At 31.4% G+C, this 24,328-nt stretch overlaps 1 protein-coding gene across 1 annotated transcript in view; it reads right to left on the minus strand.

The window, feature by feature from the left end:
• The window catches only part of LOC145245779 (signal peptide peptidase-like 2A), a 199,833-nt gene that overhangs the window by 21,382 nt on the left and 154,123 nt on the right, over window positions 1-24,328 (minus strand). The window contains exons 14-16 of the mRNA XM_080107396.1: window positions 12,949-13,048; window positions 3,261-3,338; window positions 1,996-2,153 (exon numbers count right to left, since the gene is read on the minus strand). Coding sequence (XP_079963522.1) covers window positions 1,996-2,153; window positions 3,261-3,338; window positions 12,949-13,048 — 336 coding nt within the window. The remainder of the gene's footprint in view (window positions 1-1,995; window positions 2,154-3,260; window positions 3,339-12,948; window positions 13,049-24,328) is intronic.

Here is a 24,328-nt window from a genome sequence, read left to right on the forward strand (position 1 = left end):
GTCATAACAATTAAATGACAGTCACTCGGAAGAAAAAAGATGTAAGCATGACACATAACACACACGCTATCGTATTAATACATAGATGATTGTTATTTGTGTTACTATTAATATTAATACATTAATTATTTTTTATCAGTATTCGACAAATAAGAAACATGTTCCTCTTAGTGAACCAGTGCCTATTTTTTTTAATTGTTACGTGTTTTCTTTATTTACAACATTGGTTTTGTTGTTTTATGTATTTTAACATAAAAAGGAAATGTTTATGCACAAATACTATACAGTTTACACTAACAGCACAGATTTTCAAAATATTAAAAAAACATGTAACCGTAACAGTTTTGCATTTGTCTTATTTTTTATTTTTATTTTTTTTGCATAAATATAATGCAGTATTACTTAGTTGTGTACACACCTGTTACAGATTTTTTTTTAATGCCAATTTGATTAGCTGTTTAAAAAAAAAAAAATATGACAGTATAATGTTACATTAACTTGCAACATCAATTTAAAAAAAATAGCACAGGACATAATCATCAATAAAGCAGTAATAGCCTAAAAACAACAATGCCTGACAGTGACCATCACTACCACGAAGTAACACTAACCACCTTAAATGAGCAATGACTACTATGTATGACAGGGCCCGACATTTGAAGACAAGTGACTTGCCTGCCAGTGCCCGCCCCTGTCAAGAAGTAACTCTAAACACAGTTGATTTCATTTCAGAACAGTCCAATGGGGAACGACACTAATCATGATCGATAATTGCAGAGGAAGCCAGTGCCAGTTAGTAAACAAAAATAACTGCCTCAATTTCATTTCGGAGCACTCCAATGGAGGCTACGTAGGGAACTGCCAGTAATAGTTATAAAGCAACTCAAGGTCCACTAGTAAATACCTCAATACAGCACTAATTGCCACTGATTATCACTCCCATCCAGTGACAGCCAATGGGTGCCAGTGCCCGAAAGTTGAAGACAACTGATTTCATTTAGGAGCATTCCAGTTGCAAAGGAAGCGAATGCTCAACAGTTAATGTCACAAACCAGTACTAATCGCCAGTAATCAACAGTGATGACGATCACAGCTAGTGGCTTCTGCTGGTTGCCACTGCCAGACAATGCTTGACAGTGGAAGCCAAATAATTTCATTTGGGCCACGGCCGCCAGTGCCTGCTATTTTCAAGTGCCCCCCCCCTAACAACTATAGTTTTATCTGGTTTCAAGGTGGGGTGGGGGTGGGGGTTGCATTTACCAATTCTGCTTTAGCTTTGTGTCATACTTCCAAGCAACAATATATGTGGGTATTAAATTGGAAAACTTTTATTCCAATGATATATAAGTAAATCACCAAGAAAGTTTTCCATTCTGTTTGTTGTTTTCTTTTTACTGTTTGTGTGTATATATATATTATATATATATATATATACATACAACAGTAAAAAAAAAAAAAAAAAAAAAAAAAAAAGCAACAAAATGGAAAACTTTTTTGTTAATTTACTTTTTGTTGAAAAGGTATGCAGAAATAAGGAAAAAGGAAAGAAAAGAAAAAAAGAAATAGAAAAAAATGAAAAGAAAAAAACAAGGGGAAAAAAGATAAAGTGAGAAAGGCGTGAAATGCTCAAAATGCATGAAAATTGGCAAAGTTCCTTGGTCTTAAAATGGCCACAAAATGTTCATGATAGAAATAAAAAATGAAGAGGAAAAGAAAGAAAGGGTATTGTGGAGATATCTGCTTATAAACTTCATAGAAATGACATCTGCTCTTGAAATTAATCTCACATAAAAAATTGATTTTAAACAATGCAGATGGATTAAATGGTGATTAAAGTAAGAATTTTCTTCCATTCATGAATGAATATTAAAAATGCAAATTAATGTATTTTTAAATACATGGAATAGAAATAAAATACACATTTACTTCATATTATATGAACAATAGTGTTGTTTTTTTTTTTTTTTGAATACCAAAATAAAAACGCTCACTTACCAAAAAGCTTCCCGTCCACATTGTTTTCAATTCTCCTCTGATACAAGCTGGAATGATCGTTGACAGCAACACACACGGCACGAGATACAACAAAGCTGGCTGACCAACTTTCATGATAGATAAAACCACAAAAGCCAAAATAAGACCAATGAAATAGGCTGGAAAGAAAAAAAATTAGCATGAAAATTTTTCATATTATTTGGATCCTTCAGACTATTGTTCTCATCTTGAGTGTTATTTTCACATTTCAATGTAGATAAGAAATATGTATGTAGTAATAAATAGTGGAAGAATATGTAGTAATATATATATATATATATATATATATATATATGTAGTAGTGATAATAAATACTGATATACATATATATATATATATAGTAATAGTACTAGTAATAATAAATACTGATGTACATATATATATATATATATATATATATATATATTTATATAAGTAATAAATACTGATATACAGTCATAAGCAGTAATCATGGTTGACAGAAGACATGCTACCTTCATGGATTAAATAAAGATTTCTGAGTTTGACAAGATATACTTGAAGGTCAAAGATTACATCGACTGAAATGTTATGAAAAATAAGACTGAAGATGAGAACAACAGTCCAAAAAATCTAAATAATATGAAGAATCAATTCTCATCTCAAAAATTCAAAGACATAATGAGGATCTTGATTATTTTTTTCACATTATCGGGTTTTCAAAATCCGATCAAAATAGCCTTCACACTTATAAATCAAACTTTGCTTCTGACAAATCAATTACCATTTGTTATTGCTTTGCCATGTTATTGGCTATTAATAATGTACTTCGCTACAATTTATAGTTTATTTTTGAAATGATAATAATATTGACAGAATTCATGGAATTGATGTTATTTGTAAAATAATTACAATTAATAAATAAAAAAAAATAAACTAATGTTCAATAAGGAGATATGGTGACACACATATGTAAGCAAAGGTTTGCACAAACACACACACCAGATGGATTTTGATCTACATTCTTGTATCCCATAAAAAGGACTGAAATTGTAATTACACAACAACAAAGAACTGTTTACATTCCAAGGTCAGAAGTTATGAATTGTACAATACAAAATAGAAAAAAAAAAGAATGTAATTTCTTAATACACGTATATGCAATAGAAAAAGATAATACAATGATATATCAAAAAACTGGTTAAAGCTACAACTTGTTTTTACCATAAAAATATTGTTTTTTATGTAACAAAATGAGAGAACCTTACCAATAATAGACAAGACTAAGTAGAGTTTCTTTGTGCGAGCATAGATGTCAAAAATATGATTGTAGACAATTAGCACACCTAAAAAGAGAAAAAGAAAAAAAAATGTTGACAAAATATGGAATATTATTACTTGGCAGTAGTTTTACAGTTTATATGATTTGCCAGGTGCAATTTCTTATTAAATATGATTCGGGGGGGGGGGTATGAGCTTGGAGTAAGCTGAAAGTAGGCAGTTGAAAGTAACTGATTAACTTGGTCATGTAACATAAGGTAACGGTTTTCGCCCTACAAAAGAAATTTAACATTACATTAATTTTCCATTATAGTGAAAAACTGTCTTATTTGGGAAAGTAATTTTACCAGTTTTGGGATGAGTTCTCTATATATATATTAGAAGAACACCTGGATATTTTCATGATATTCTATGAACTTTCAGCTGGTTTATTTGGATTTTATTATTTCCCAGTCACTCATTCGATTACATCTATGATGATTTTTGAACCTTATACAGTACAATTTATGCTTTGTACTTGAGATGCATGGTCTTCATTGTAAATATCATTGAATACAACTTCATTAATCATTTGATTCTTCAAATTTTTATGAAGTTTTTTTCATGCTGCAGTTCACACTAGGATTGTTAATACCTGGATTTCAGATTCTTTTCTGTGACGTCATTAATTACAGTTTCATGGATTATTTTATTGACTGGCTAATTGGTTGATTTGTAAAATTTATTATTCTATTGAAAGTGCGTCCTTTTATTTGCAAAAAATTTTTCATTATCATGCAAAAATGTTCTGTCTAAGAAAGTAATTTTACTCATTTTGGGATGACTGTTCTTATATATACATACTAGCATGCTGTCCATCGTTACCCAGTCGGAAAATACGAATAAATATTATATTTTGATTATTGCAGATTTCTTATTTATTATGAACAGAAATATCATTTTTTAAACGTTAAATTAATCTAAAAAAATTAAGTTAAAAAAAAAAAAAAATTGAGACGTGCATGTGAGTATCGTTTTTTTCTAAATAGATCAGATTGACAGGAGTTTAAATGCATTTAAAAAACCTACTTATTCTTAACATAAAAAAGTTGTCATGTTTCTCGACCGCACATGCGCAGTCGTGAAACAGTTGAAAACAGTAAAAACTCCAACGATGCCCACATATCAATTTTTCAATTTTGACCCCTTAACAATTCATTTTTCTGGATGAAAACCGATTAAAAAGTTTTCCACTTGCCTGATTATCCTATATACCAAATTTCAAGTCTGTAGATAAAAATTTGTTGAGAGTATAGGCTGAGAAGTGTCCTCACACACATTCTCACTTTTATATATATATATAACTACTTCATTTACTCACATAAAATTAATATATGAAAGTATAGATTTATGCGTAAACTTTAAGTATTTACTTCAAAAGTGCTCAATATGTAGGTAGAGCTAGTTAGTAATTTATACATATATATATATATCCACAACAAACTACAACATCGTTTGTATTGCTTTGGTTACTCGGACAATTATTCTAATCTTGGGTGTTACTTGCACAATGTTTCGATCGTTGTAACCTACAAACTTCCTCAGGTGTTAAATTCAGGTTTCCTTTTCTCTACCAAAGAAAATTAATAGTAGGCAAAAAGAACACACCCATAATCTTGAACTTATGGGTGTGGTTTGAGAATGCTTTTCTGTTTCTCCAATCCTCATTAATTTCACCCCCTCATTCGCTAATTTTAGTCTTTAGACTTCGATATATATATATATATATATTTTTTTTTTTTTTGCTCTTAAATTGCCGATGTTACTGTTGAAAAGGATCGGCCGAAAGACGTCTTCCGTTTATTTAATTCTTTTTAGCCCCCCCCCTTTTTTTTTCTCATACGTTTCCCCCCCCCCTTCATTCAGTTCAAATAATTTTGAACTACATGTTTTGGAGATTGATTTTAGACTTTGTAGTGTTTCTTGATTAAACGTCAAAAAAAAAAAAAAAAAAAAAAAAAAAAAAAAAAGTCCTCAATTTTAATAATGGCATTTGCCCCAGTGCTATTTAAATCCGATATATATATATAGTTAAAATGGTAATTAATAAAAACTGAAGAAAGTGCTCAATACTGTTGTAGAGCAAATATGCGCTTTATTTTTTATTACCATATCTTTCTGTTAAGTTACATTATTATTTCAGCTACCCGCCAAAAAAAACTGCCGGGTATCTGAAACAATAATGTAACTTAACAAAGATACGGTAATAAAAAATAAAACGTATATATATATATATATATATATATATATATATATATATATATATACTAACAGGCCACCCGGTCATAAAATACACTTAAGTATGACATTTTAATTCATGCAGATTAAGTATTTATTATTATAATAAAGATAATTTTCTATTGACTATGAGTATTGTTTTTTCTAAATATTTTTTCATTTCTTGTAAGTAAAAAAAAAAAAAAAAATACTCAAGCTGAGATCGAAACCAAAGCCTAAAGACAATAAGTCAAGTACGATAACTATTAGGCCAGTTTGATACGGTTTTTAAAAAGTGTTTTCAAACCTACTTATTCTTAACATAAGGAAGCGGTCATGTAAACAATTCGCACATGTGCAATCATGAAATAGTTGACAAACAGATAAAGATCCAATGCCCCCCTCCCAGTACCAATTTTTCAATTTTTACCCTTTAGCAGCTCTTTTTTCGGGATGAAAACTGATTTAAAACTTTTTCATGCATCTGAAGACCCTATATACCAAATTTCAAGCCTGTAGATCAAAAATTTGTTGAGTATATAGGTTGAGAGCTTTCTTCTCACACACACACATTCATATATATTTATATACATATAAAAATCTAACTCTTGGTTCGTTTGCAATTAATAGTCTAAAAAACCACTCGACGGATGGCTTCCACGTTTTGGTATAATATGTTTACTATATCCATGTGTATTTTTATATATTGCTTTTTAATTATAACATTATACTTAATTTTTCTATGATAAATAGGTGGTTTTCTTTGTACCGATAGGCCATTTTTTTTTTTATTTAGGGACAATTATTTATTACCGCTTCATGTCACGTGACCAGGGTTTCCAATTTAGCGGTTTTCCTGCTAGATCTGGAGATTTCGTTTGCAATCTAGCAGGGAATTCTAGAAAATCTGGAGATATTTGGCACCCACACACCCGCAATTTTAGATTAAGAAATAAAAAAAAGTGCTTGAAAATACTTTAAAACATAAAATAAACTCATTCATGTAAGTAAAAAAAGTATTTATTGCCTTTGGTAACAATTATTTATTGATTATTTGTTTTGTTTTTCACCTTTTTTTCGGCTAACCATTCTTAAATCTCGCTATAAAATCGATTTTTCCAAGTGCATTTTAGGTGGTGGGGGGGGGGGCATTCCAACCTCCGAAGTTTAGTTTAAAATACGATCTAAGCAACTCCGCTTAATTTAGAAGTATTTAGTCGAAAATTGTAAAAAGCAAGAAACAACAGCAAAAATAAAAAAAAAAACTTATACGAATACAGTAGAATTTAATTATCTACCAACCTAAATACTTTTAACATGCTAAAACAAAGTTTTTTTGTTTTTTTATTTTTCTAATTTCAAAATATGTTGCACCATTATTGTGATGTTTAATTTGCAGTATATTTCAATTTAACTTTTATTATAAAAAGTTTGAGTTTATGAGTTGTTTCTTGCAAAAAAAAACCCTCTCTGAAAAAACAGGTAAAACTAACCGATAAAATATGTAAGCCTTCTGGGGAGCTAACTGCTTCAATATAATTCCAGAAACATATAGTGAGAAAACACGGAACATTTTATATATTAAATATACTATATTTATAATTTTTTTTTATTGTAGGAAGTTAAAATATGGAGTTTGGGGGAGGGGGGAATTAGCGATTTTTGAAAATTTCAGATAATAAAAGTTAAAAATCTAGCGATTTTCTGGACATTTCTTTCTCTTGATCTCGCAGGTTTTTTTTAAATTTCAGTTGCCAACACTACATCACTAAAAGGTTATTTTGGTCTCAGCACTACAGGCTTAATGTAAACAGAATGTGTTTACAATATCGGTAAATTTTCAATGGGTTTAATTACATGATTATTGATAATGTAACCATGTGATTGAAATTTGATTTAAATTAACTGCATGTGGTCGCTTTCCTATCAAATATTCATCGAAAAATGGTAGGTACAGACAAAATGAATGCCGACGCTCAAAGTGTATAAACATTTTGACCCCTCCCTTTACTTAAAAATTCACCAAAAATCAGGAAATTAACCAATTTTAATGAAAATTTCAGTATTTATCAAATAATGATCGCAAAATATAATGAACTAATTATTTTTACTTAACTCTTAGTGAAAATGTTTTATTTTGTTTAAACAAAAAATACCTTTACTAAAGTTATGGTTTTCAGTAGTAAATAAAAAATGCAAGAATTTATTTTTGCTTTTTTTATATAAATAAAGCACCGTAATTTGTAACAATAAAAAATAATTTTTACAGGAACATTCCGAAAAAAGCCCCTAAAATCCGTATTAATGAATTCGATATAACTCGAAGAAAAATGAATTTTTCGCATATTATTCAGGAAATTGAAGATTCAATTAGATTCCTATTTCAGTCACCTAAATTATTTAGGGTGAAATGAGTTTAGGAATTTATAGCCAAACATAAATATTTTTTTTTTTTTTTTGCTTAAAAAAAATAGCATTAATATAGTAAGTTACGTAAAATTTGCATAGAATGGTTGTTGTAAAAATGGAACGGAAATTTGAATTTCGTTCCCTTTTAAATTCGGTACATTTTTTACATTAAGTCCAACTCATCGTTCAGATTCGACAGGTCAACTTTTATAGCTTTTCGGGTATACTGGCAAGGTTAGGGGTGTCTATTCCGAAAGCCGTTCTAACATGGGTAGATTGGTAGGTGTGTCAGAAATTTCGTGAAAAATAGGGAATAATTCCACCCCATCTTTCCAAGCTTATAACTCCTCGAAAACTGTAACTCAAGCCCTAATTTTTTTTTCAATTAAAGGAGCAAAGACCAAGGTTTCATTAAAAAACAAAAAACAAAAAAAAAAAACAAACAACGTTTTTTTTTTTAAAAAGGTTTTAAACTTCGGACTTTACAGGTAAATTTCTAAAAACACTACTTTTTTTTGTTTTAAATTTGAATATATTATTTATTGACCTTTTCTCTTCAATTTGTGATATATAACAGTTTGGTGAGTAAATTAATTATTTACTTTTTAATAGACAGTTCAAAATGGGAGGCATGAATTATTCGACCCCCTGTCTTTCCAAGCTTATAACTACTCGAAAAATGTAATTCAAGTCCTAATTTTTTTTTTTCAATTAAAGGAACAAGGACCAAGGTTTCATTAAAAAAAAAAAAAAACTAAAGAAAAAACAAACAACGTGGTTTAAAAAAAACAAAAAAACTTCGAACTTTACAGGTAAATTTCTAAAAAACACTACTTTTTTTGTTTTAAATTTGAATATATTATTTATTGACCTTTTCTCTTCAATTTGTGATATATAAAACTTTGGTGTGTAAATTAATTATTTACTTTTTAATAGACACTTGAAAATGGGGGAGGGGCTTGAATTAAAAAAAAAACGTTTGTCTAAAATATTATATTCGGTTTATTGGAAAGAGCATAAAATTTCACATTGATCCTGAAAATATTGTGAAAATAGAATCAATAGAAAAATTTTGATAGATTTTTAAAGTTTAAAAATTGAAAAATGTTGAGTTCGTAAAATTCATTACTGTTTTTTAAAAAATAAAAAAAATATTTCTATTACTTTTAAAACAACTTTAATAGTTTATTTTGGAAGTATAATCCATAAAGAAAATAAACAACCCACTTTTAAAAGAGAAATTACGAGTTCTTTATATTTTATTCGCAGTTTCGTGATAGGGGTGTCAAAAATTCCTACAAAAATTCTGATACATCTACTAGATTGGAGTGTTTATTCGTTGTAAACGTACCCGACAACCTATAAATGTCGACATTTCCAATGTGAATGGTAAGCTGGACTTATGTAAAAAATAACAAAAAGATATACCAAACTGACTTTTTCGTTTAAAAGTGGAATTATTTCCCTTTCGTTATTAACTTTTTTTTTTTTTTTTTTTTTTTTTTAAATATTTTGTGTTTTATATACATAAAGTACAACTGTTGAATGTTACTGTCTTGATTATATTCGTTTGAAGGGGGGCACAATTAAAAAATTAAGAAAGATTAAAACGAAGCGAAATTTAAGTTTCCGTTCCATTTTTACAACAACCGTAAAACAGTGCATACTCAGCAAGTTTTATCGTAATTTATAAGCATACTGAAACACTAAATCAACATTTTATTTATTTTTTTGCATAATTAATGATGGAAGTATTTTTCTGTTTATTTTCTTAACATCTGTTAAAAAAAAAAATAATTTGTACATTCTCTTGAAAAAAAGAATAGAACTTTTCTCTACTTTCACATGTGTTCCATTTTAACAAACTGAGCCACAGCAACGCGTGGCCGAGTACAGCTAGTATATATATATATATATATATGCAATTAGGTTATCAAAGAGTATATTTTTAACAAAAACTTAACATAGAAAAAGCTCAATATTGTTAAGAAGAGGCAATTAAATATATTGAGTAAAAGATGAAGAATAAAAGTTACAAATAACTTTATTAACATCAGAACAAGAGAAGCATTTAACTACGAAATGCCATGGCCTAAAGAAGTTCCCCCCCCCTTATTTTTATTACAGTTTCACCCCAAACAAGGCACATTGCCACTTTGATGTAGGGGGTTACTATCAGGGACATAAGCTACAGGGGTACTATGTAGGGAGTTGGGCAGCAAGATGTTAGTTCACGTTACACTTGAACTTCTGCATGTCAGTAGTTGAGAAAGCAGGGACCTGGAAGGGAATTCCAAAGTCTAGCGGTTCTGGGGAAGAAACTACTGGAGTAGAAGGCTCTCTTACATCTAGGTATCTCTACTGTGAAGGGGTGGGATTTAGTTGCTTGTCGGGTTTGTTGGGGGTATTTACATCGAAGAGGTACAAGCGCTTGCAGTTCGTTGGAGCATTCACCGTTAAAATACTTGTAGAACAGGCAGAGGGATGCGACATTTCGTCGATGGGACAGAGACTGAAGCTTAGATGACAATTCAAGACCTATCAGGTTGGCGACTCTTTTGAACCTTGGAGTGAGGAACTAGTAGCAGATGCACCAGCCCAAATGTGGCAACATTGTTTTGCTGTTATGATAAAGTTATATATAACTTTTATTATTCGTGTGTGTGAATACTCATTCCAAGGGAAGTAAAATTAATTCCCTGAACAGTTTTTTTTATGTCCCTTTACAAAGATTAAAATCAAGATATAATATTAATATTAAATTTTATGTCTAGAATCCTTATTACAGTTTTGATCATAATTCTTTACATGATTTTAAATATAGAAAAGGTCTAAAATTGAAGATTTAAGCTAAAGGAGTCTTAAGAATATATTAAAATTCAGGGAGTCTTGCATAACTGCTGTCTGATAACTTTGAATCAAATTTAATGCAAATCTGAAATATTTGAATTTTCAAGTGGCAGATTGCAATCATATCATGCTCCTTAAAGTCATTTTAAAATACTTTAAAGAAACTGAAATTTATTAATTGATGTTTAATACCTATTATTAAAATTTCACAAAAATTGGAGGTTTTATCTGAATTTTTACAAAGGGTTTCCTCTCTCTTTTTACATAAAACATAATTAAACTCAATATAGCCAACATTTGAACTCTTTACACTTAGAAGCTGTGTTTGATAATGATCAGTTAATTAGTTTAGGAGTGAATCCTGTACATACAAATATATAAAAATACCTAATTTTATAAAGTATATATATATATATATATATATATATATATATAAACAAGAAAATTGATGATGAAAATAAAAATTGAATAAATGACAATATTTATTAATCCATTAAATATTCAAACAAGAAATCAGAATAAAGAAAAATCTTTCACCCATTTATTTTCAAAGATAGACTTTTATCATCAGCAAAAAATGTATTTTGAAAAACATTTTGTTAATTAAAAGGCATTAGAAATAAAAGAACCAATGAAATTATACTCCATAAAGGTCTAAAAAGAAGGATATATAATCCAAGATGTGAATGAATTAGAGTTAAGTCCAAAATGTCAATTTATAATAAATTGAGTAATCTAAAAAACATATGAAAATATCAAAGAAATTTGTAAGGCATCTATCAACCTATATGTTTGTTCCCTATAGATTCTGAAACAAGAGTCAATTTTTTAGAAATTTCACAGAAATGATCTTTATGTGTCTGGGTGTGTTCTTAGATATCTTTTGTATCAGAATGCCTTGATAGTATAAAAAATTGAAAAATTCTGATTAAAGAAAGAACAGTCTGATTTTTAAAACTAACACCCTTACACAGCCTAAAATCGCAAGTGCATTTGAGAAGTTTTATCACCATACATCACTGACGAAAGCAGGCAATTTCAATGACAATAAAAGTATTGGAAGTGTGGAACATTTGTTGATCCTCACTCAATCCTGGGCAACGTCGAGCCGCCTTGCTAGTACAAGATAAATCCCTAATTTACTGACATAAACATTTTTAAACTATTTTTAAAACTGTTTCTTCCAGAGTGGTCAAATGCATAATGTTAATTTACAAATTTGATAATCGTCTCTAGGATTCCTCAGAAAAAAACAAATATTGAAATAAGAGTCAATCATGCCAACACCTTTAAGGCGCTTTAGTTCTATCTTGTTATAAAAATTGATACCCAACCATCGCACATTATCTCCCTTTTAAAATTAACCTCTCTTTTGTAAATTTCTAATCTCATGTAGCAAAGATGTTGCATTTCCCGGTATCAGATTTTAATGATTTATCTTGCAAAACCTATGGCATATTTACAAGCAGGTTGCTCAGGGTGATTTTTGAGGGTCTTAGTGGCTAAGAGGTCAATGACATGGACTGAAAACCGAGGTGGACCAGGTTCAAATCCAGGTCATTCCACAGAAACACTTTCATCAAAACCTGTACTTGATCTTGTGTCTCTTGATGAGGAGGTAAATAAATATTTTCATGATTGTTAACATATTTTGATGGTTTAAAAGTTTACTCATCTCCTCTTCAAAATTCACATATTTCTGATTTGCATAACATTTAAATTACATGCATGAGAAATCAATTAAAAAAGTAGGAGAAAAGTAAAAAAAAGTAGGAGAAAAGTAAAAAAAAGGATTAAAAAAAAACAAAAAACGGTTTATCAGGTAACAAAAGAAATAAGAAATATTAGCAGACAATAGACAGGAAAGTAGACAAAAGAAACTTGATTGTTGGTCAGGGTGACAATAGCAAAAGCATGGAACAATGGACCTGAGATATATTCAGATTTGGTTTGTGGGTACTTTAGGATTGATAATGACTTTTATGATGCTGAGGACTGGCAAGAGATTTTTACGTTTTTAAAACAGTATCCTATTAGCGATGGTTGGGAGCAGGATTTAGCAATGGTTAGAGTTGATTTGGCAGATGGGAAGCATATTTTTGCTAGTTTCAAATTAATAATAGATTGCAAAATTAATGAATACATAGAAAAAATTCTTACCCGGTAATATGATGTCTCCAAACCCCAGAAGAGATTCCTGTACATAACACACTGAAAGTGGTGATAAATAGAAACGAGGCACTCGGAAAACTAGAGGGAGCTGAAAAAAGAAAAGAGCGAAAAAAGAAAAAATATTTAAAAAGAATAAAATAAAAGACAGCCAGGAGCAGAAGGTAAGATCCAACAAGTCCATAGTTCAATTCCTAAAAGTGGAATAGTTAACTTCCCCTCTCATCCGTTCGCAATTGTAGTCAGAGTATCACCCGCACTGAAAATTGAATCTTCAACTTTCAGAAGAGCATCATATCTGAATTTTACCAAGTACTTTATCCATCACACAACAGGTCCTTGCGCAGATTAAAAGGGTTCTGTTTGAAATTCCGTGCAAATTCAAGAGGGTGACAGAAAGATTCCAGTGTTCAACAAGATATATCTGAAGAAGGCTGGAGGTTACATCGGCCGAAACAGTTGTAAGAATAATATTCAAGATGAGAACAGTAGTCTGAATAATCCAAATAATACAATTTTGAGATCTCATCTTTCTTTTTCAAGTATTGTTGCTTTGTACATAGAAAGTTTTTAATATTGTTGTAATTCCAAGTGCACGTGATTTAATTGTCCTATTTTTTTGCTTTTCAAGATACCAACAGAATAATCGTATGGAAATAACATCTTGTTAAGACACAAGTTGTGAAGCTGAAAACAAACACAAGCCATAAAATTAATGCATGGCTGCCAGCGATTAAAGCATTTCATTCAAGATCCAAATATATGAGAAAAAAAAAAGATCAAACAGTAAAAATTCTATTTTTAAAAATAAATAAATAAATTAAAAAAAAAATATAGGATTCAGGAGCGGAGCAGAATTTTCTTGTTCATTTTAACAGGTGTGAGTCCTGCTTGTATAATTTTTATTCACACAAATGTTTCTGTCTATGGAACATTAATGTCTGTAGGTAAAAATAATTTTCATATATATAATTTTATGTATCTATTTTCACAATTTACTTTGATAGTGTTCAATACGTAAGTAGAGCTACATAGTAAGTTTTGTGTATTGAAGATCAAGTAAGCCTTTGTCTGACAAACATGTGCCCATTGGCCACAATAAATGGGTGTATGAATAACAAAGAATCTGATTGGCTGACAGCAAATGCAGTACCGTGGGAATATTTAAAAAGTCAAAGTAACAGATTCTGTGCAATAGCCTGATGGATCCTCACAAAAATGAAACATGGAAAATTCTGTGTAGCTTAATTGCCATAGATATTTTTAAAACTTACTCTTTCTCTCTCTCTCTCTCTATATATATATATATCTTCAAATCATAAAATAAAATAAAAATGTTATCTAAGCTTACATCCATTTCCAGATGTTATTTTCCATAATACAAAAATCAATGACAATAACAATGCCACTACCAAAATTCAAGAATATGTTTTCAGTACAAATCAGAAAAAAAAATTTTTTTTTTTAAATATTACTAAAACAAATATCAGTGTCAAATATTTTCATAGAGCATGAAAATAAATACACACCAGAATACATCTTGTATTTTAAGGCTCCGGAATGAAGAGAAAAGAGAAACTGTTCCAATGTTTATGATTTTGCTTATAGAAATCCAATTGAAGATATATATTTTTTTATTTATACAAATATTTTTGGCTCATGTATAATATATATTACTTTAGAGTGATGTATAAATCACTTACAAAGAGCTTGTGTATGGAGGCCATTTATGTGACAATATTTTTCATACATAATTCAAAATAAAATTCCAAGCTTTAAACTATGTAATAAAAATATAAATAAAAAACTCATTTACAAAATATATTTAATTTTAAAATGGTAAAGTGACTTATGCGTCACTATATATATATATATATATATATATATATATATATATATACAAGGGGCGTGCAATAAGTAATGCCCCTGACTCACTTCCAGTTGTCTGATCTAGCTGAAAGTTTGCATGTGCAATGATTTATATCTCTACAGGTTATGTGGCAAACTACAGCTCTGAACTAATTGTGGTTTCTGTTTTACAGGTGTTTGAACTGAGTCAAGTGTGAAATGGAGCCTGCTGAATGTCGAGCAGTGATCCGGTTTTTGTATTTGAAAGGACGCGGACGCACACCACAGGAGACTTTTGATGAAATGAAAGAAACTTATGGTGATAATGCCCCATCATATAACCTTGTAAAACGCTGGCATTGTGAATTCAAACATGGCCGGAAGTCTGTGGAAACAGCTCCTAGACCTGGTCGCCCCCCCCCTTCTGCCATTGATGAGGCATCTGTCCATCAAGTTGAGGCTGCCATTTTGGAAGATCGGCGCATTACTATTTGCCAAATAGCGCAAGATGTCAAGATTAGTACAGGGTCTATGGAAACTATCATTCATGACCATTTGCATATGCATAAGGTGTCTGCCAGATGGATTCCCAGGTTCCTCACACCATTCCAGAAGCGAGAACACGTCGAGTGCTCGAGGATGAATTTGGAGATGTGCCAAGAAGATGAGACAAAGTTTTTCAAAAGACTGATTGCACAGGATGAAACCTAGGTCCATCACTATGATCCAGAGACCAAAACCCAGTTAATGCAGTGGAAGCACTTAGACTCACCACCTCCAAAGAAGGCAAGGGTGCAGCCCTCCGCTGGCAAGGTCATGCTCACAGTCTTCTGGGACCAGGACGGAGTAGTGATAACAGATTTCCTGGCAAAGGGTACCACAATTACAGGAGCCTATTATGCTTCACTTTTGAGGAAATTAAGAGAAGCTATCAAAATCAAGAGGCGGGGCAAGATCAGCAAAGGTACCCTCCTTCTGCAGGACAACGCTCCGGTTCACAACTCGCATGTCGCCAGATCAGAAGCACGGGTGAGTGGTTATGAAATCCTACCTCATCCTCCCGACTCTCCTGACCTTGCACTGACTTTCACCTCTTCCCAGACATGAAGTTGTTTTTGAAAGGAAAGCGTTTCCCAGATGATGCAACCTTGATTTCTGAAGTCACGTAGTGGTTGGAGGAACAACCTGGGGTGTTCTACAAAAACGGTCTCCAGAGCTGCATCAAATGATGGGAGAAATGCATAACTCTGGGTGGTTCCTATGTAGAGAAAGAGTAATAACTGTGCCAAGTTTCATTGTTCTACTGCAATGGAAAGTGGGTCAGGGGCATTACTTATTGCACACCCCTCGTATATATTAAATTTAAAGTGAAATTATTTGTGCAATCAGACAATGTGGCAGACTATATAAACCATGAAAGCCATAGACCAGAAGCCATAGACTTGAGATTTACCCTTTTTTAGGTTCACCAATGCAGGACGAAACTCAAATCTAGGGCTTCTGGTCTGTGGCTTTCATAGTTTGTGTGGGCTGCAGCATAGTCTCATAGTAATAATTTATATTTTCAGCAATAGTTAAAAAATCAAATAAGAAAAATGTTTTGGACAATTAATTTGCATAAAGCAATTAAATGCTTGAAAATATTTTTAAAAAAAATAGGGAAGGATTCAGTTTTTTTTTTCAGTGAAAAAAGTGTTAAAGGAATAAACTTTAAAACTAATGTTTCAAACCTTAAAATACTGACTAAAAGAAAGAGAAACATTTACATATATAATTAAATAATATACAGAAATCCAGGGAGAATAATATTTAAGTTAAAAGCTGAAATAAAATACAAAAGGAAAATTATTTAGCAAAAATGACATGAAAGGATGAAGACATTTCCCTAAATGTATTGAAGAACGTGAGACAGACATAAACAGTAACTGAAGAGAGCCAATTAAAAGAGGCCTATTATAGGTTCCCCTTATTAGAATTTGAAACCGACGGTATTAATGTTGTTTTGATCTTCTGTAATACACACACACACACACACACACACACACACACACACACGTGTGTGAAAATGTATGTTTTTGTTTATATTTTTTACTTTTTATGTATAATCTTTTTAGATCTGAAGCTCGATGACTGTTTAGATATAACAACAGAGCATATAAATAACAATTTTGCTAGATTCAAAGTTCAAGATTTTGTTCATCTTACAAAACATTGTTTCAAAACAAAAAACTTTGGCAGATTAGTTGCTTTCATGGAGGAATCAATCTGCGATATTTCCTCTATGGACTCACCAAAAAAAAAGAAAATTCTCAAAGAAAAAAAAAAAATGCATGACTGTGACAAATAAAATCTAAAAGTGGACAAACAATTCACATCGAATCCATCTTCAATAGTGGCAGAATTTTAATCATTGTTACCTATAAAAGGCAGTCATCTCATCTTCTAATGAAACTGTTCTAAATTATATATATGTATGTAAAAAATACTGAAGATGGAGTTTGACTCCGAAATATTATTTAAATTATAAACTTCAAACAGGCAAAATATTAGTTTATTTTCGTAATACTGTGTTGTGATTTGGCTTTCAAGCGCACCTGGTGCATATTTTATTTTATTCAAATTAAATCAACGCCTCTATAACGGAACTCCTGCCCCTGAGGTTACTCTTGCGTAGCTAACGCACCGCACTCGCATTTAAAAATACAACTGCTAAGAGACAAGGTGCGGATCTTTACTAACTGATTTTCTTTTTCAAACATGGCAAGAAAGAAAAACATTTTTTTAAAAATGTACAAAATACTGAGGATGGAGTTTGACTGAAATATATTTAAATTATAAACTTCAAACAAGTAAAATATTTTTTTTATTTTTGTAATATTGTGTTGTAATTTGTCTTTTAATCGCACCTGATGTATATTTTATATTATTTATATATATATATATATATATATATATATATATATATATATATATATATATATTTGAAGACAGTTAACTTCATAAAATTTTATTTTACAAGATAAGGTTAGATTTAGTTTGGTTGTTTTGTTTTATGACATATCAACCCTTTTTAATGCATAATCCAGTTATTTTGAAAATAGTATTCATGCTACATTCAGTTATTTTGTAGAAGGTTTTTATTTGTCAAGCTCTTTGTATCTTCAATAGATAGGTTGTAGTGTTTGGTTTGGTTGTTTTATAGTGGATTTTATCGTTTTTGTTCCTTGCCCTGCAGAACATGAATGAGTTTTGCAATTGGAGAAGAAAAAGGATTACAGTATTAATGTTTGGTACATTTTAAGTTAAGAAATCAGTCAGGAAGTGGAGGAGATAGAAAGATAAAATGGAAATGGAAGAAGGAAAAGCGGGAAAAGCTGTGTTGTTTTTGTTTTTGGTTTTGCAGAACATAATTAAGTTTTGCAAAAGGAAGTAAACAAATAAAAAGCATCAACGTTAGGTGCATTTCGTGTCAGGAAGCAAATATCTTCAGACAGCCTGATCTGATACAAGACATATCCAAAGCCTTTGACAAAGGTCTACATTAAGATCTTCACATGAAAATTAAATCATGCGGTATTACTGAACGAATATTTAATATAATTAAATCCTTCTTAGCCAAGAAAAAATCCTGGTCTGGTTGTCCTCAATGGCTGTATGTCCCAGCAACATGATATAAATGTGAATGTGCCTCAGGGGTCGATCCTTAGACCTTTATTATTCCCAATAGTCATAAACGACCTCAGTGATCAAACTGTATCTGAGATGGGTATATTCGCTGATGACATCAAATTCTATAACAGACATGAGGGAAAAACTAATGTACACATATCCAAGGCAATAGCTTAGAAAATGATCTTCAGTTTGTCATGGAATGAGGACCCCTTCACTGTAGAGATCCTTAGATGCCAGAAAGCCTTCTAATCTAATAGTTTCTTCCCATGAACTGCTAGACTTTGGAATTCCCTCCCTGTCTCCTATTTCTGACTGTACTAATTTGTAGAACAATAACTCCTTTCAGAAAATACTTTACAACCATTTTGGCAAAAGATTTACACTTCAAGTTCTTTATGTCTTCAAATATTTATTCATGGTGTTTGGTTTGGTTGCTTTGTAGATAAAACTTGGTTTTTGTTTTTGGCTTTGCAGAATATAATTGAGTTTTGCAAAAGGAAAGTAAAAAAAGGTCAATGTTTGATACATTTTAAGTCAAGAAGCCGAATTGACCAATGACTGGGAAATATAAATTCACCGATAATGATTAGAATGTTTGGAATGAGATAAAAAAAAAAAAATCATCGGCTAAATTTTTTGTAAAATGACGTAGGTGATTGTTGTCTGCTATTTTCAACAAATGTGCAGGCATTTTTGTGTATATATCACCAGGGCTCTATGGACAAATTTATCTTTAGTTGACCTCTGACAACTATTTTAGAAAAGTTACTAGCCAAATCCACATGATTTTTGGAATATGACATTTTCGTTCCATGACAATTACGTGCATCATAAAGATTTTTCTGCGTTTTTTTTTAGTAGTGTAATTCTAAATATGCATAAATTTTATGTTGAGACTTGAATGCATAAACATTTGAAATTATTCAGATATTTTTTTAAACAACCTTCATTAAAAAATAATGTTTTATTAAACCTTTTATTGTTTAAATAATTTGACTTTGTTCGTTTTATTTAAAAAAAAATAATGGTTTAAAAGACATTTTTATCTGTGTAATGTACTTTGGAAGATTGACAGTGAAAAAAACAAAAACAAAACAAAACAAAAAAAAATCACAATCGCCAAAAGGTAAGTGTTTTATTATTTCTAACCGCCATTTGGAAAAAAATCACTTGCAAATGTGACTGTTTCACTTGCAACACAAAGCCCTGATCATATGCATATATATATGTGTCAAAATTCCTGTAAAATGGAAAAAAAATCATTAAACTATGAAATACTTCAAATGAATAAAAAACACATCATGTCATGCCGACAGATAACACAAACAAGAAACAAACAGCAAATAGTCAAAGACGTAACGAACGGATATGACAAGCAAAGCTCTACCCAAAAATTATCCAGGTTGACAAAGACAAGGCGGCAAAGATTTTGGAAGGAAGAAAAAAAAAAAAAAATAGATAGATAATGAAAAATAGAGGGGCAAGACTTACTTGCTTTCCATCGTTTAATGTTAGTAGATGAAATTTTGAATTGGACTATTTCAAAACAGAATTGAAATTCAATCCTCCGATGATAAAGTTAATGCGATACAATGCGGAAAGAAAGACAAAAAGTAGTTACATTTTAATAAATTACAATTGTTTGTAAAAAAAAAAAAAAAAAAAAAAATACATCTCCTGGTGGAGACCACTGCATGAGTGAGAAATTTCCAGAATGCTTTTCTTTTTTTTAAATTGAATTTTCACTCCAAACAAGGCACATCGCCACTTCGATGTAGGGGGCTGCTATCTGGGACATAATTTGAAAAGGTACTATGTAGGGAGTTGAACAGCAAGATGTCTGTTTACATTACATTTGAACTTCTGCATGTCAGTACAGTCAGGGAAGCAAGAACCTGGAAGGGAATTTCCAAATCTAGCTGTCCTAGGAAATAAACTATTAGAGTAGAAGGCTTTCTTACATCTAGGGATTTCTACTGTGTAAGGGGTGTGATTTTGCTGCTTGTCGGGTTTGACGGGAGTATTTATGTCAAAAGGGGTAAAAGAGCTTGTTGTTCGTCGGAGCACCTACCATTAAAATACTTGTAAAACAGGCAGTTACGTTATTTTTGTTTTCAACGCCACCAAAAACCTGGGAAAGTGGTAATGTTAAATGATTTTTCTCGATGGTGGAAATATACATATATCCACATTCCACCTACCCCTACCTCCACAAAAAAAGCCCTGATAAAATATACTGACTAACTAAGCTTTAGTTTGAACTTAAATTACATTGGCTATAGAAAGTTGTGTTTTTACCACTTCTGTAGACACGTTAACTTTGTATTTTATTTTTTTTTAACTTGTTTTTACTTTTGTGGGGAGGGTAAATTTTTACATTAGCTCCACCTCCGCATTTACGCATTCCCTTAATTGCTTTTTTTTATATGTCCGCCATGTCTGCAATTGGCCAGGGACGACAGTAACCACCAACAACAACTGTAGTTTCATTTTTCTTTAAGAGGGTGGATCATGCTTCCATCAGGCAACGCCAGTTAATGGGTCCTACTAGTTAAATATAAATGGGGATCAAAAACTGTCTAGAGAAATAATATTTAAATATGTGCATTAATCAAAACCCAGCTGACATGTTAACCAAGGAAATATCTTATGATAAATATTTACAAAATAGAAATTTGAGGTCAAAAGGTCCAAATTGGCTTATTAAATTCTTCTGCTTGAAGAACTTTTTTCTTCTTCCTTCCTGTCCAAGTATGAAGAGTTCTTTATATTCTTGCAGACAACAATAGCAACAATAAAAAAAAGGATAAAAACAACACACAGGAAGATATAGAAATATGCACAAGATTCGACAACAGTTACTACAGCCTCGCACTTTTGGGCCATAAAAAGTACTGATTTTTTTTACAGGAACTTCAGGTACACCAATAAAATATATAAAAGCTCTATATCTTTTTACCTTTTTAGCACACATCTAACTACAACCACTATCAACAATTTCCCAACCCCTCTCTCTATCTCTACCTAAATATAAATCTAAATTCCATGAACAAAGCTTTTTTCTTAGAATTGCCCGCCTGTGGAACTGTTCCATTGATCTGTTTTCCAGCTCGTCATTTTCAAGTCCAATGTAAACAAGTTTTTTATCAGTTGTCCCCTTAAAACATCAAATTCTACCCAAGTTCCACTCTTGATAATCACTACACCAGGTCTCAGTGATCACGGTACACTTATCCTCAAGTGACCTTTGAACCTTGATAACATGCCTGACTCCCTTGTAAAAAAAAAAAAAAAAAAAAAAAAAAAATTTCAAATACCTCAAAATAATCACATTGTTAAATCACACGACAATCACGTTTGACACACCGGTTCCCATGAGACCACCGTAGTTAAGCAATGTTGAACCTGATCAATACTTAAATGAGTGATCATTTGGAAATACTAGGTACTGTATGTGCTTATCTTGGCATTGTTTCTAGTCATTCTGGATTTCTCTTTGCAACTGGAATCAAGCAATTAGATGTGCAGCCACCCTCACAGGGGGTATTCATTGTCTTTTGAGACTGACTGGACTGGAGGCAATGAAATCTTTGAGGTTTTGCCTAGAATTCTCCCTGTATTAAAAATAAAAATAAAGAAAAATCTGTATGATGTACGTACTCGTGAGGAAACAAAAATATAATATTCCAAAAAATCATGTTAATTTTATTTTTAAATAAGAAAATCAAATTTTAAGAGTATTAAATCGAAGGAGTGACTGTCTCGGCCACCATTTCGAAAAAAAAAAAAAGAAAAAAAGGGACATAACTCAACAATAATTCAAAACTTGTGACATTTATGTTGTAATACCTACAAATTCACATTTATTGCTAAAAAATGATTTTCTTTATAAAAATAAAACTACATCAATTTACATAATTTTTGGAGCAGGATATTTTTGTTTCATCATGAATACAGACATCAGACAGGTTTTTCTTTATTTTTGGTTTTACTGTAAGGGTAATTCTGGACAAGAACCAATCTTTGTTATTGTTAAATTTATGAATAAAGATTTGTTTTTTAAAGAATTAAAATAAAGGAATTTTTAAAATGTGTTTGAGAATTTAAAAAAAATATCAAATGTATAATTGTAGTACTAAATTTTTGGAATTCTTTATTAGTTATGTACAGAAAAAGGAATTTCATGCGAGACAGAGAAAGCCCAAAATTATCTCTTTTAGAATTTATATATATCTAGAAAGGTTACCTGGCATCGCCTGAAGCAAAAGTGTAACATATTTCTATTAAAACTTCTATCTCTACTCTATCCTTCTTTTTCCCCCTCCTCCGGTTTAAACCCTCACTTTCTCCACCACCTCTTCTCTGCCTAGCCAATTACTATATCTGAACACACACATTATAATATGCAGAAGGGAAGAACGGATGTACATAAATCTAAGACAATGGCAGTATTGTTAGAAAATGATCTCCAGATCATAGTGGAATGCGGCCGTAAATGGAGGTTAACATTTAATGCTAGTAAGACTAAGCTGCTCTCCTTTAACAATTACAAGACATCCCTCCAACCACCAATATCCAGGACATATAACACCCTACCTGAGAATTCTTCCTTCAAACTCCTTGGCTTAACATTCCTGGGCGATATGAACTGGAACAAATACATTGAGGACGTTACAAAGGCTTCTTCAAAGAAGGTGGGCTCCCTCTATCAAGCTAAAAAACTACTTACATCTGACAGCATCCTGTACCTCTACAAGGCCACCATTCGCCCATGCATAGAGTATTGTTACCACATCTGGACTGGTGCATCTACCATTAGCATCTCCCTCTTGGATGGAGTCCAAAAAAGAGTTTTCAATCTAATAGGTCCCACTTTGTCAACTAAACTCCAACTCCTGTCCCATCGCTGTAATGTTGCATCTCTGTCTGTTTTACAAATATTTTAATCGAATGTGTTCTGATGAACTCATTGCACTTGTGCCCCCTCGACATACGTATCCCTAACAAACTCGCTTAGCAACAAAATATTACCTCTTCATTGTTGAGGTCCCTAAATGCTAGAAAGCTTTCTACTCTCATAGTTTCTTCCCTTGAACAGTTAGACTTTGGAATTGCCTTCCTGTTACCCGCTTCTTTGACTGTACTGATATGCAAAAGTTTAAATGTAATGGAAACCAACATCTTGTTAATTTCTCCTAGGCATTGTCCCAAATAGTAGCCCCTTACGTACAAGTGACGGTACTCATGTTCACCCCTAACATGGCATAAAAAAACACAACTCATTTTTATAGATTCATTGAGGAATGGGTTGGCATAAGAGAATTAACTACTTGATTAAAAAAAATAGAATTACCTCCCTTTATTAAGCACATAATATGACTTAAAAACCAACACCACCGATGAAATCTACACCAGTTTAAAGTCAAACAATGAATAATTTTTACTAAATTTTAGATATTTAATATATGAGGCAACTCTTTCGGGTCAAGATCACAGTGTAGTATCTGTTCTAATGCTACATTTCAACTTTTCTGTACTCAGTCAGCGGAGAAGAAATCCTTCATGATTGAGACTATTTTTATTTTTGTTCCTATCCTGAGTGCCCCTTTTTTGGGGAGCTGGATTCCCCCCACATTAAAAACTGATCTTGTGTATAATCATGCCCTCATGGGGAGGCAAGCAAATAGGAACTCTGATCAAGAAAAATCAACTTGTCTGTTTTACACTTTAGCTGAACATACAAACATACACACAGACAACTGTCCTTTATGGACATGTGTTCATTTGTACATGTAAAGCTTACAAATCTTAAAACAAGGCATAATATTTTTGCTACAGTAGAACCCCGGGT

The sequence above is a fragment of the Euprymna scolopes genome, chromosome 23 (assembly GCF_053919585.1).
Source record: "Euprymna scolopes isolate OS-2025 chromosome 23, ASM5391958v1, whole genome shotgun sequence".
In the NCBI taxonomy this organism is placed as follows: Eukaryota; Metazoa; Mollusca; class Cephalopoda; order Sepiida; family Sepiolidae; genus Euprymna; species Euprymna scolopes.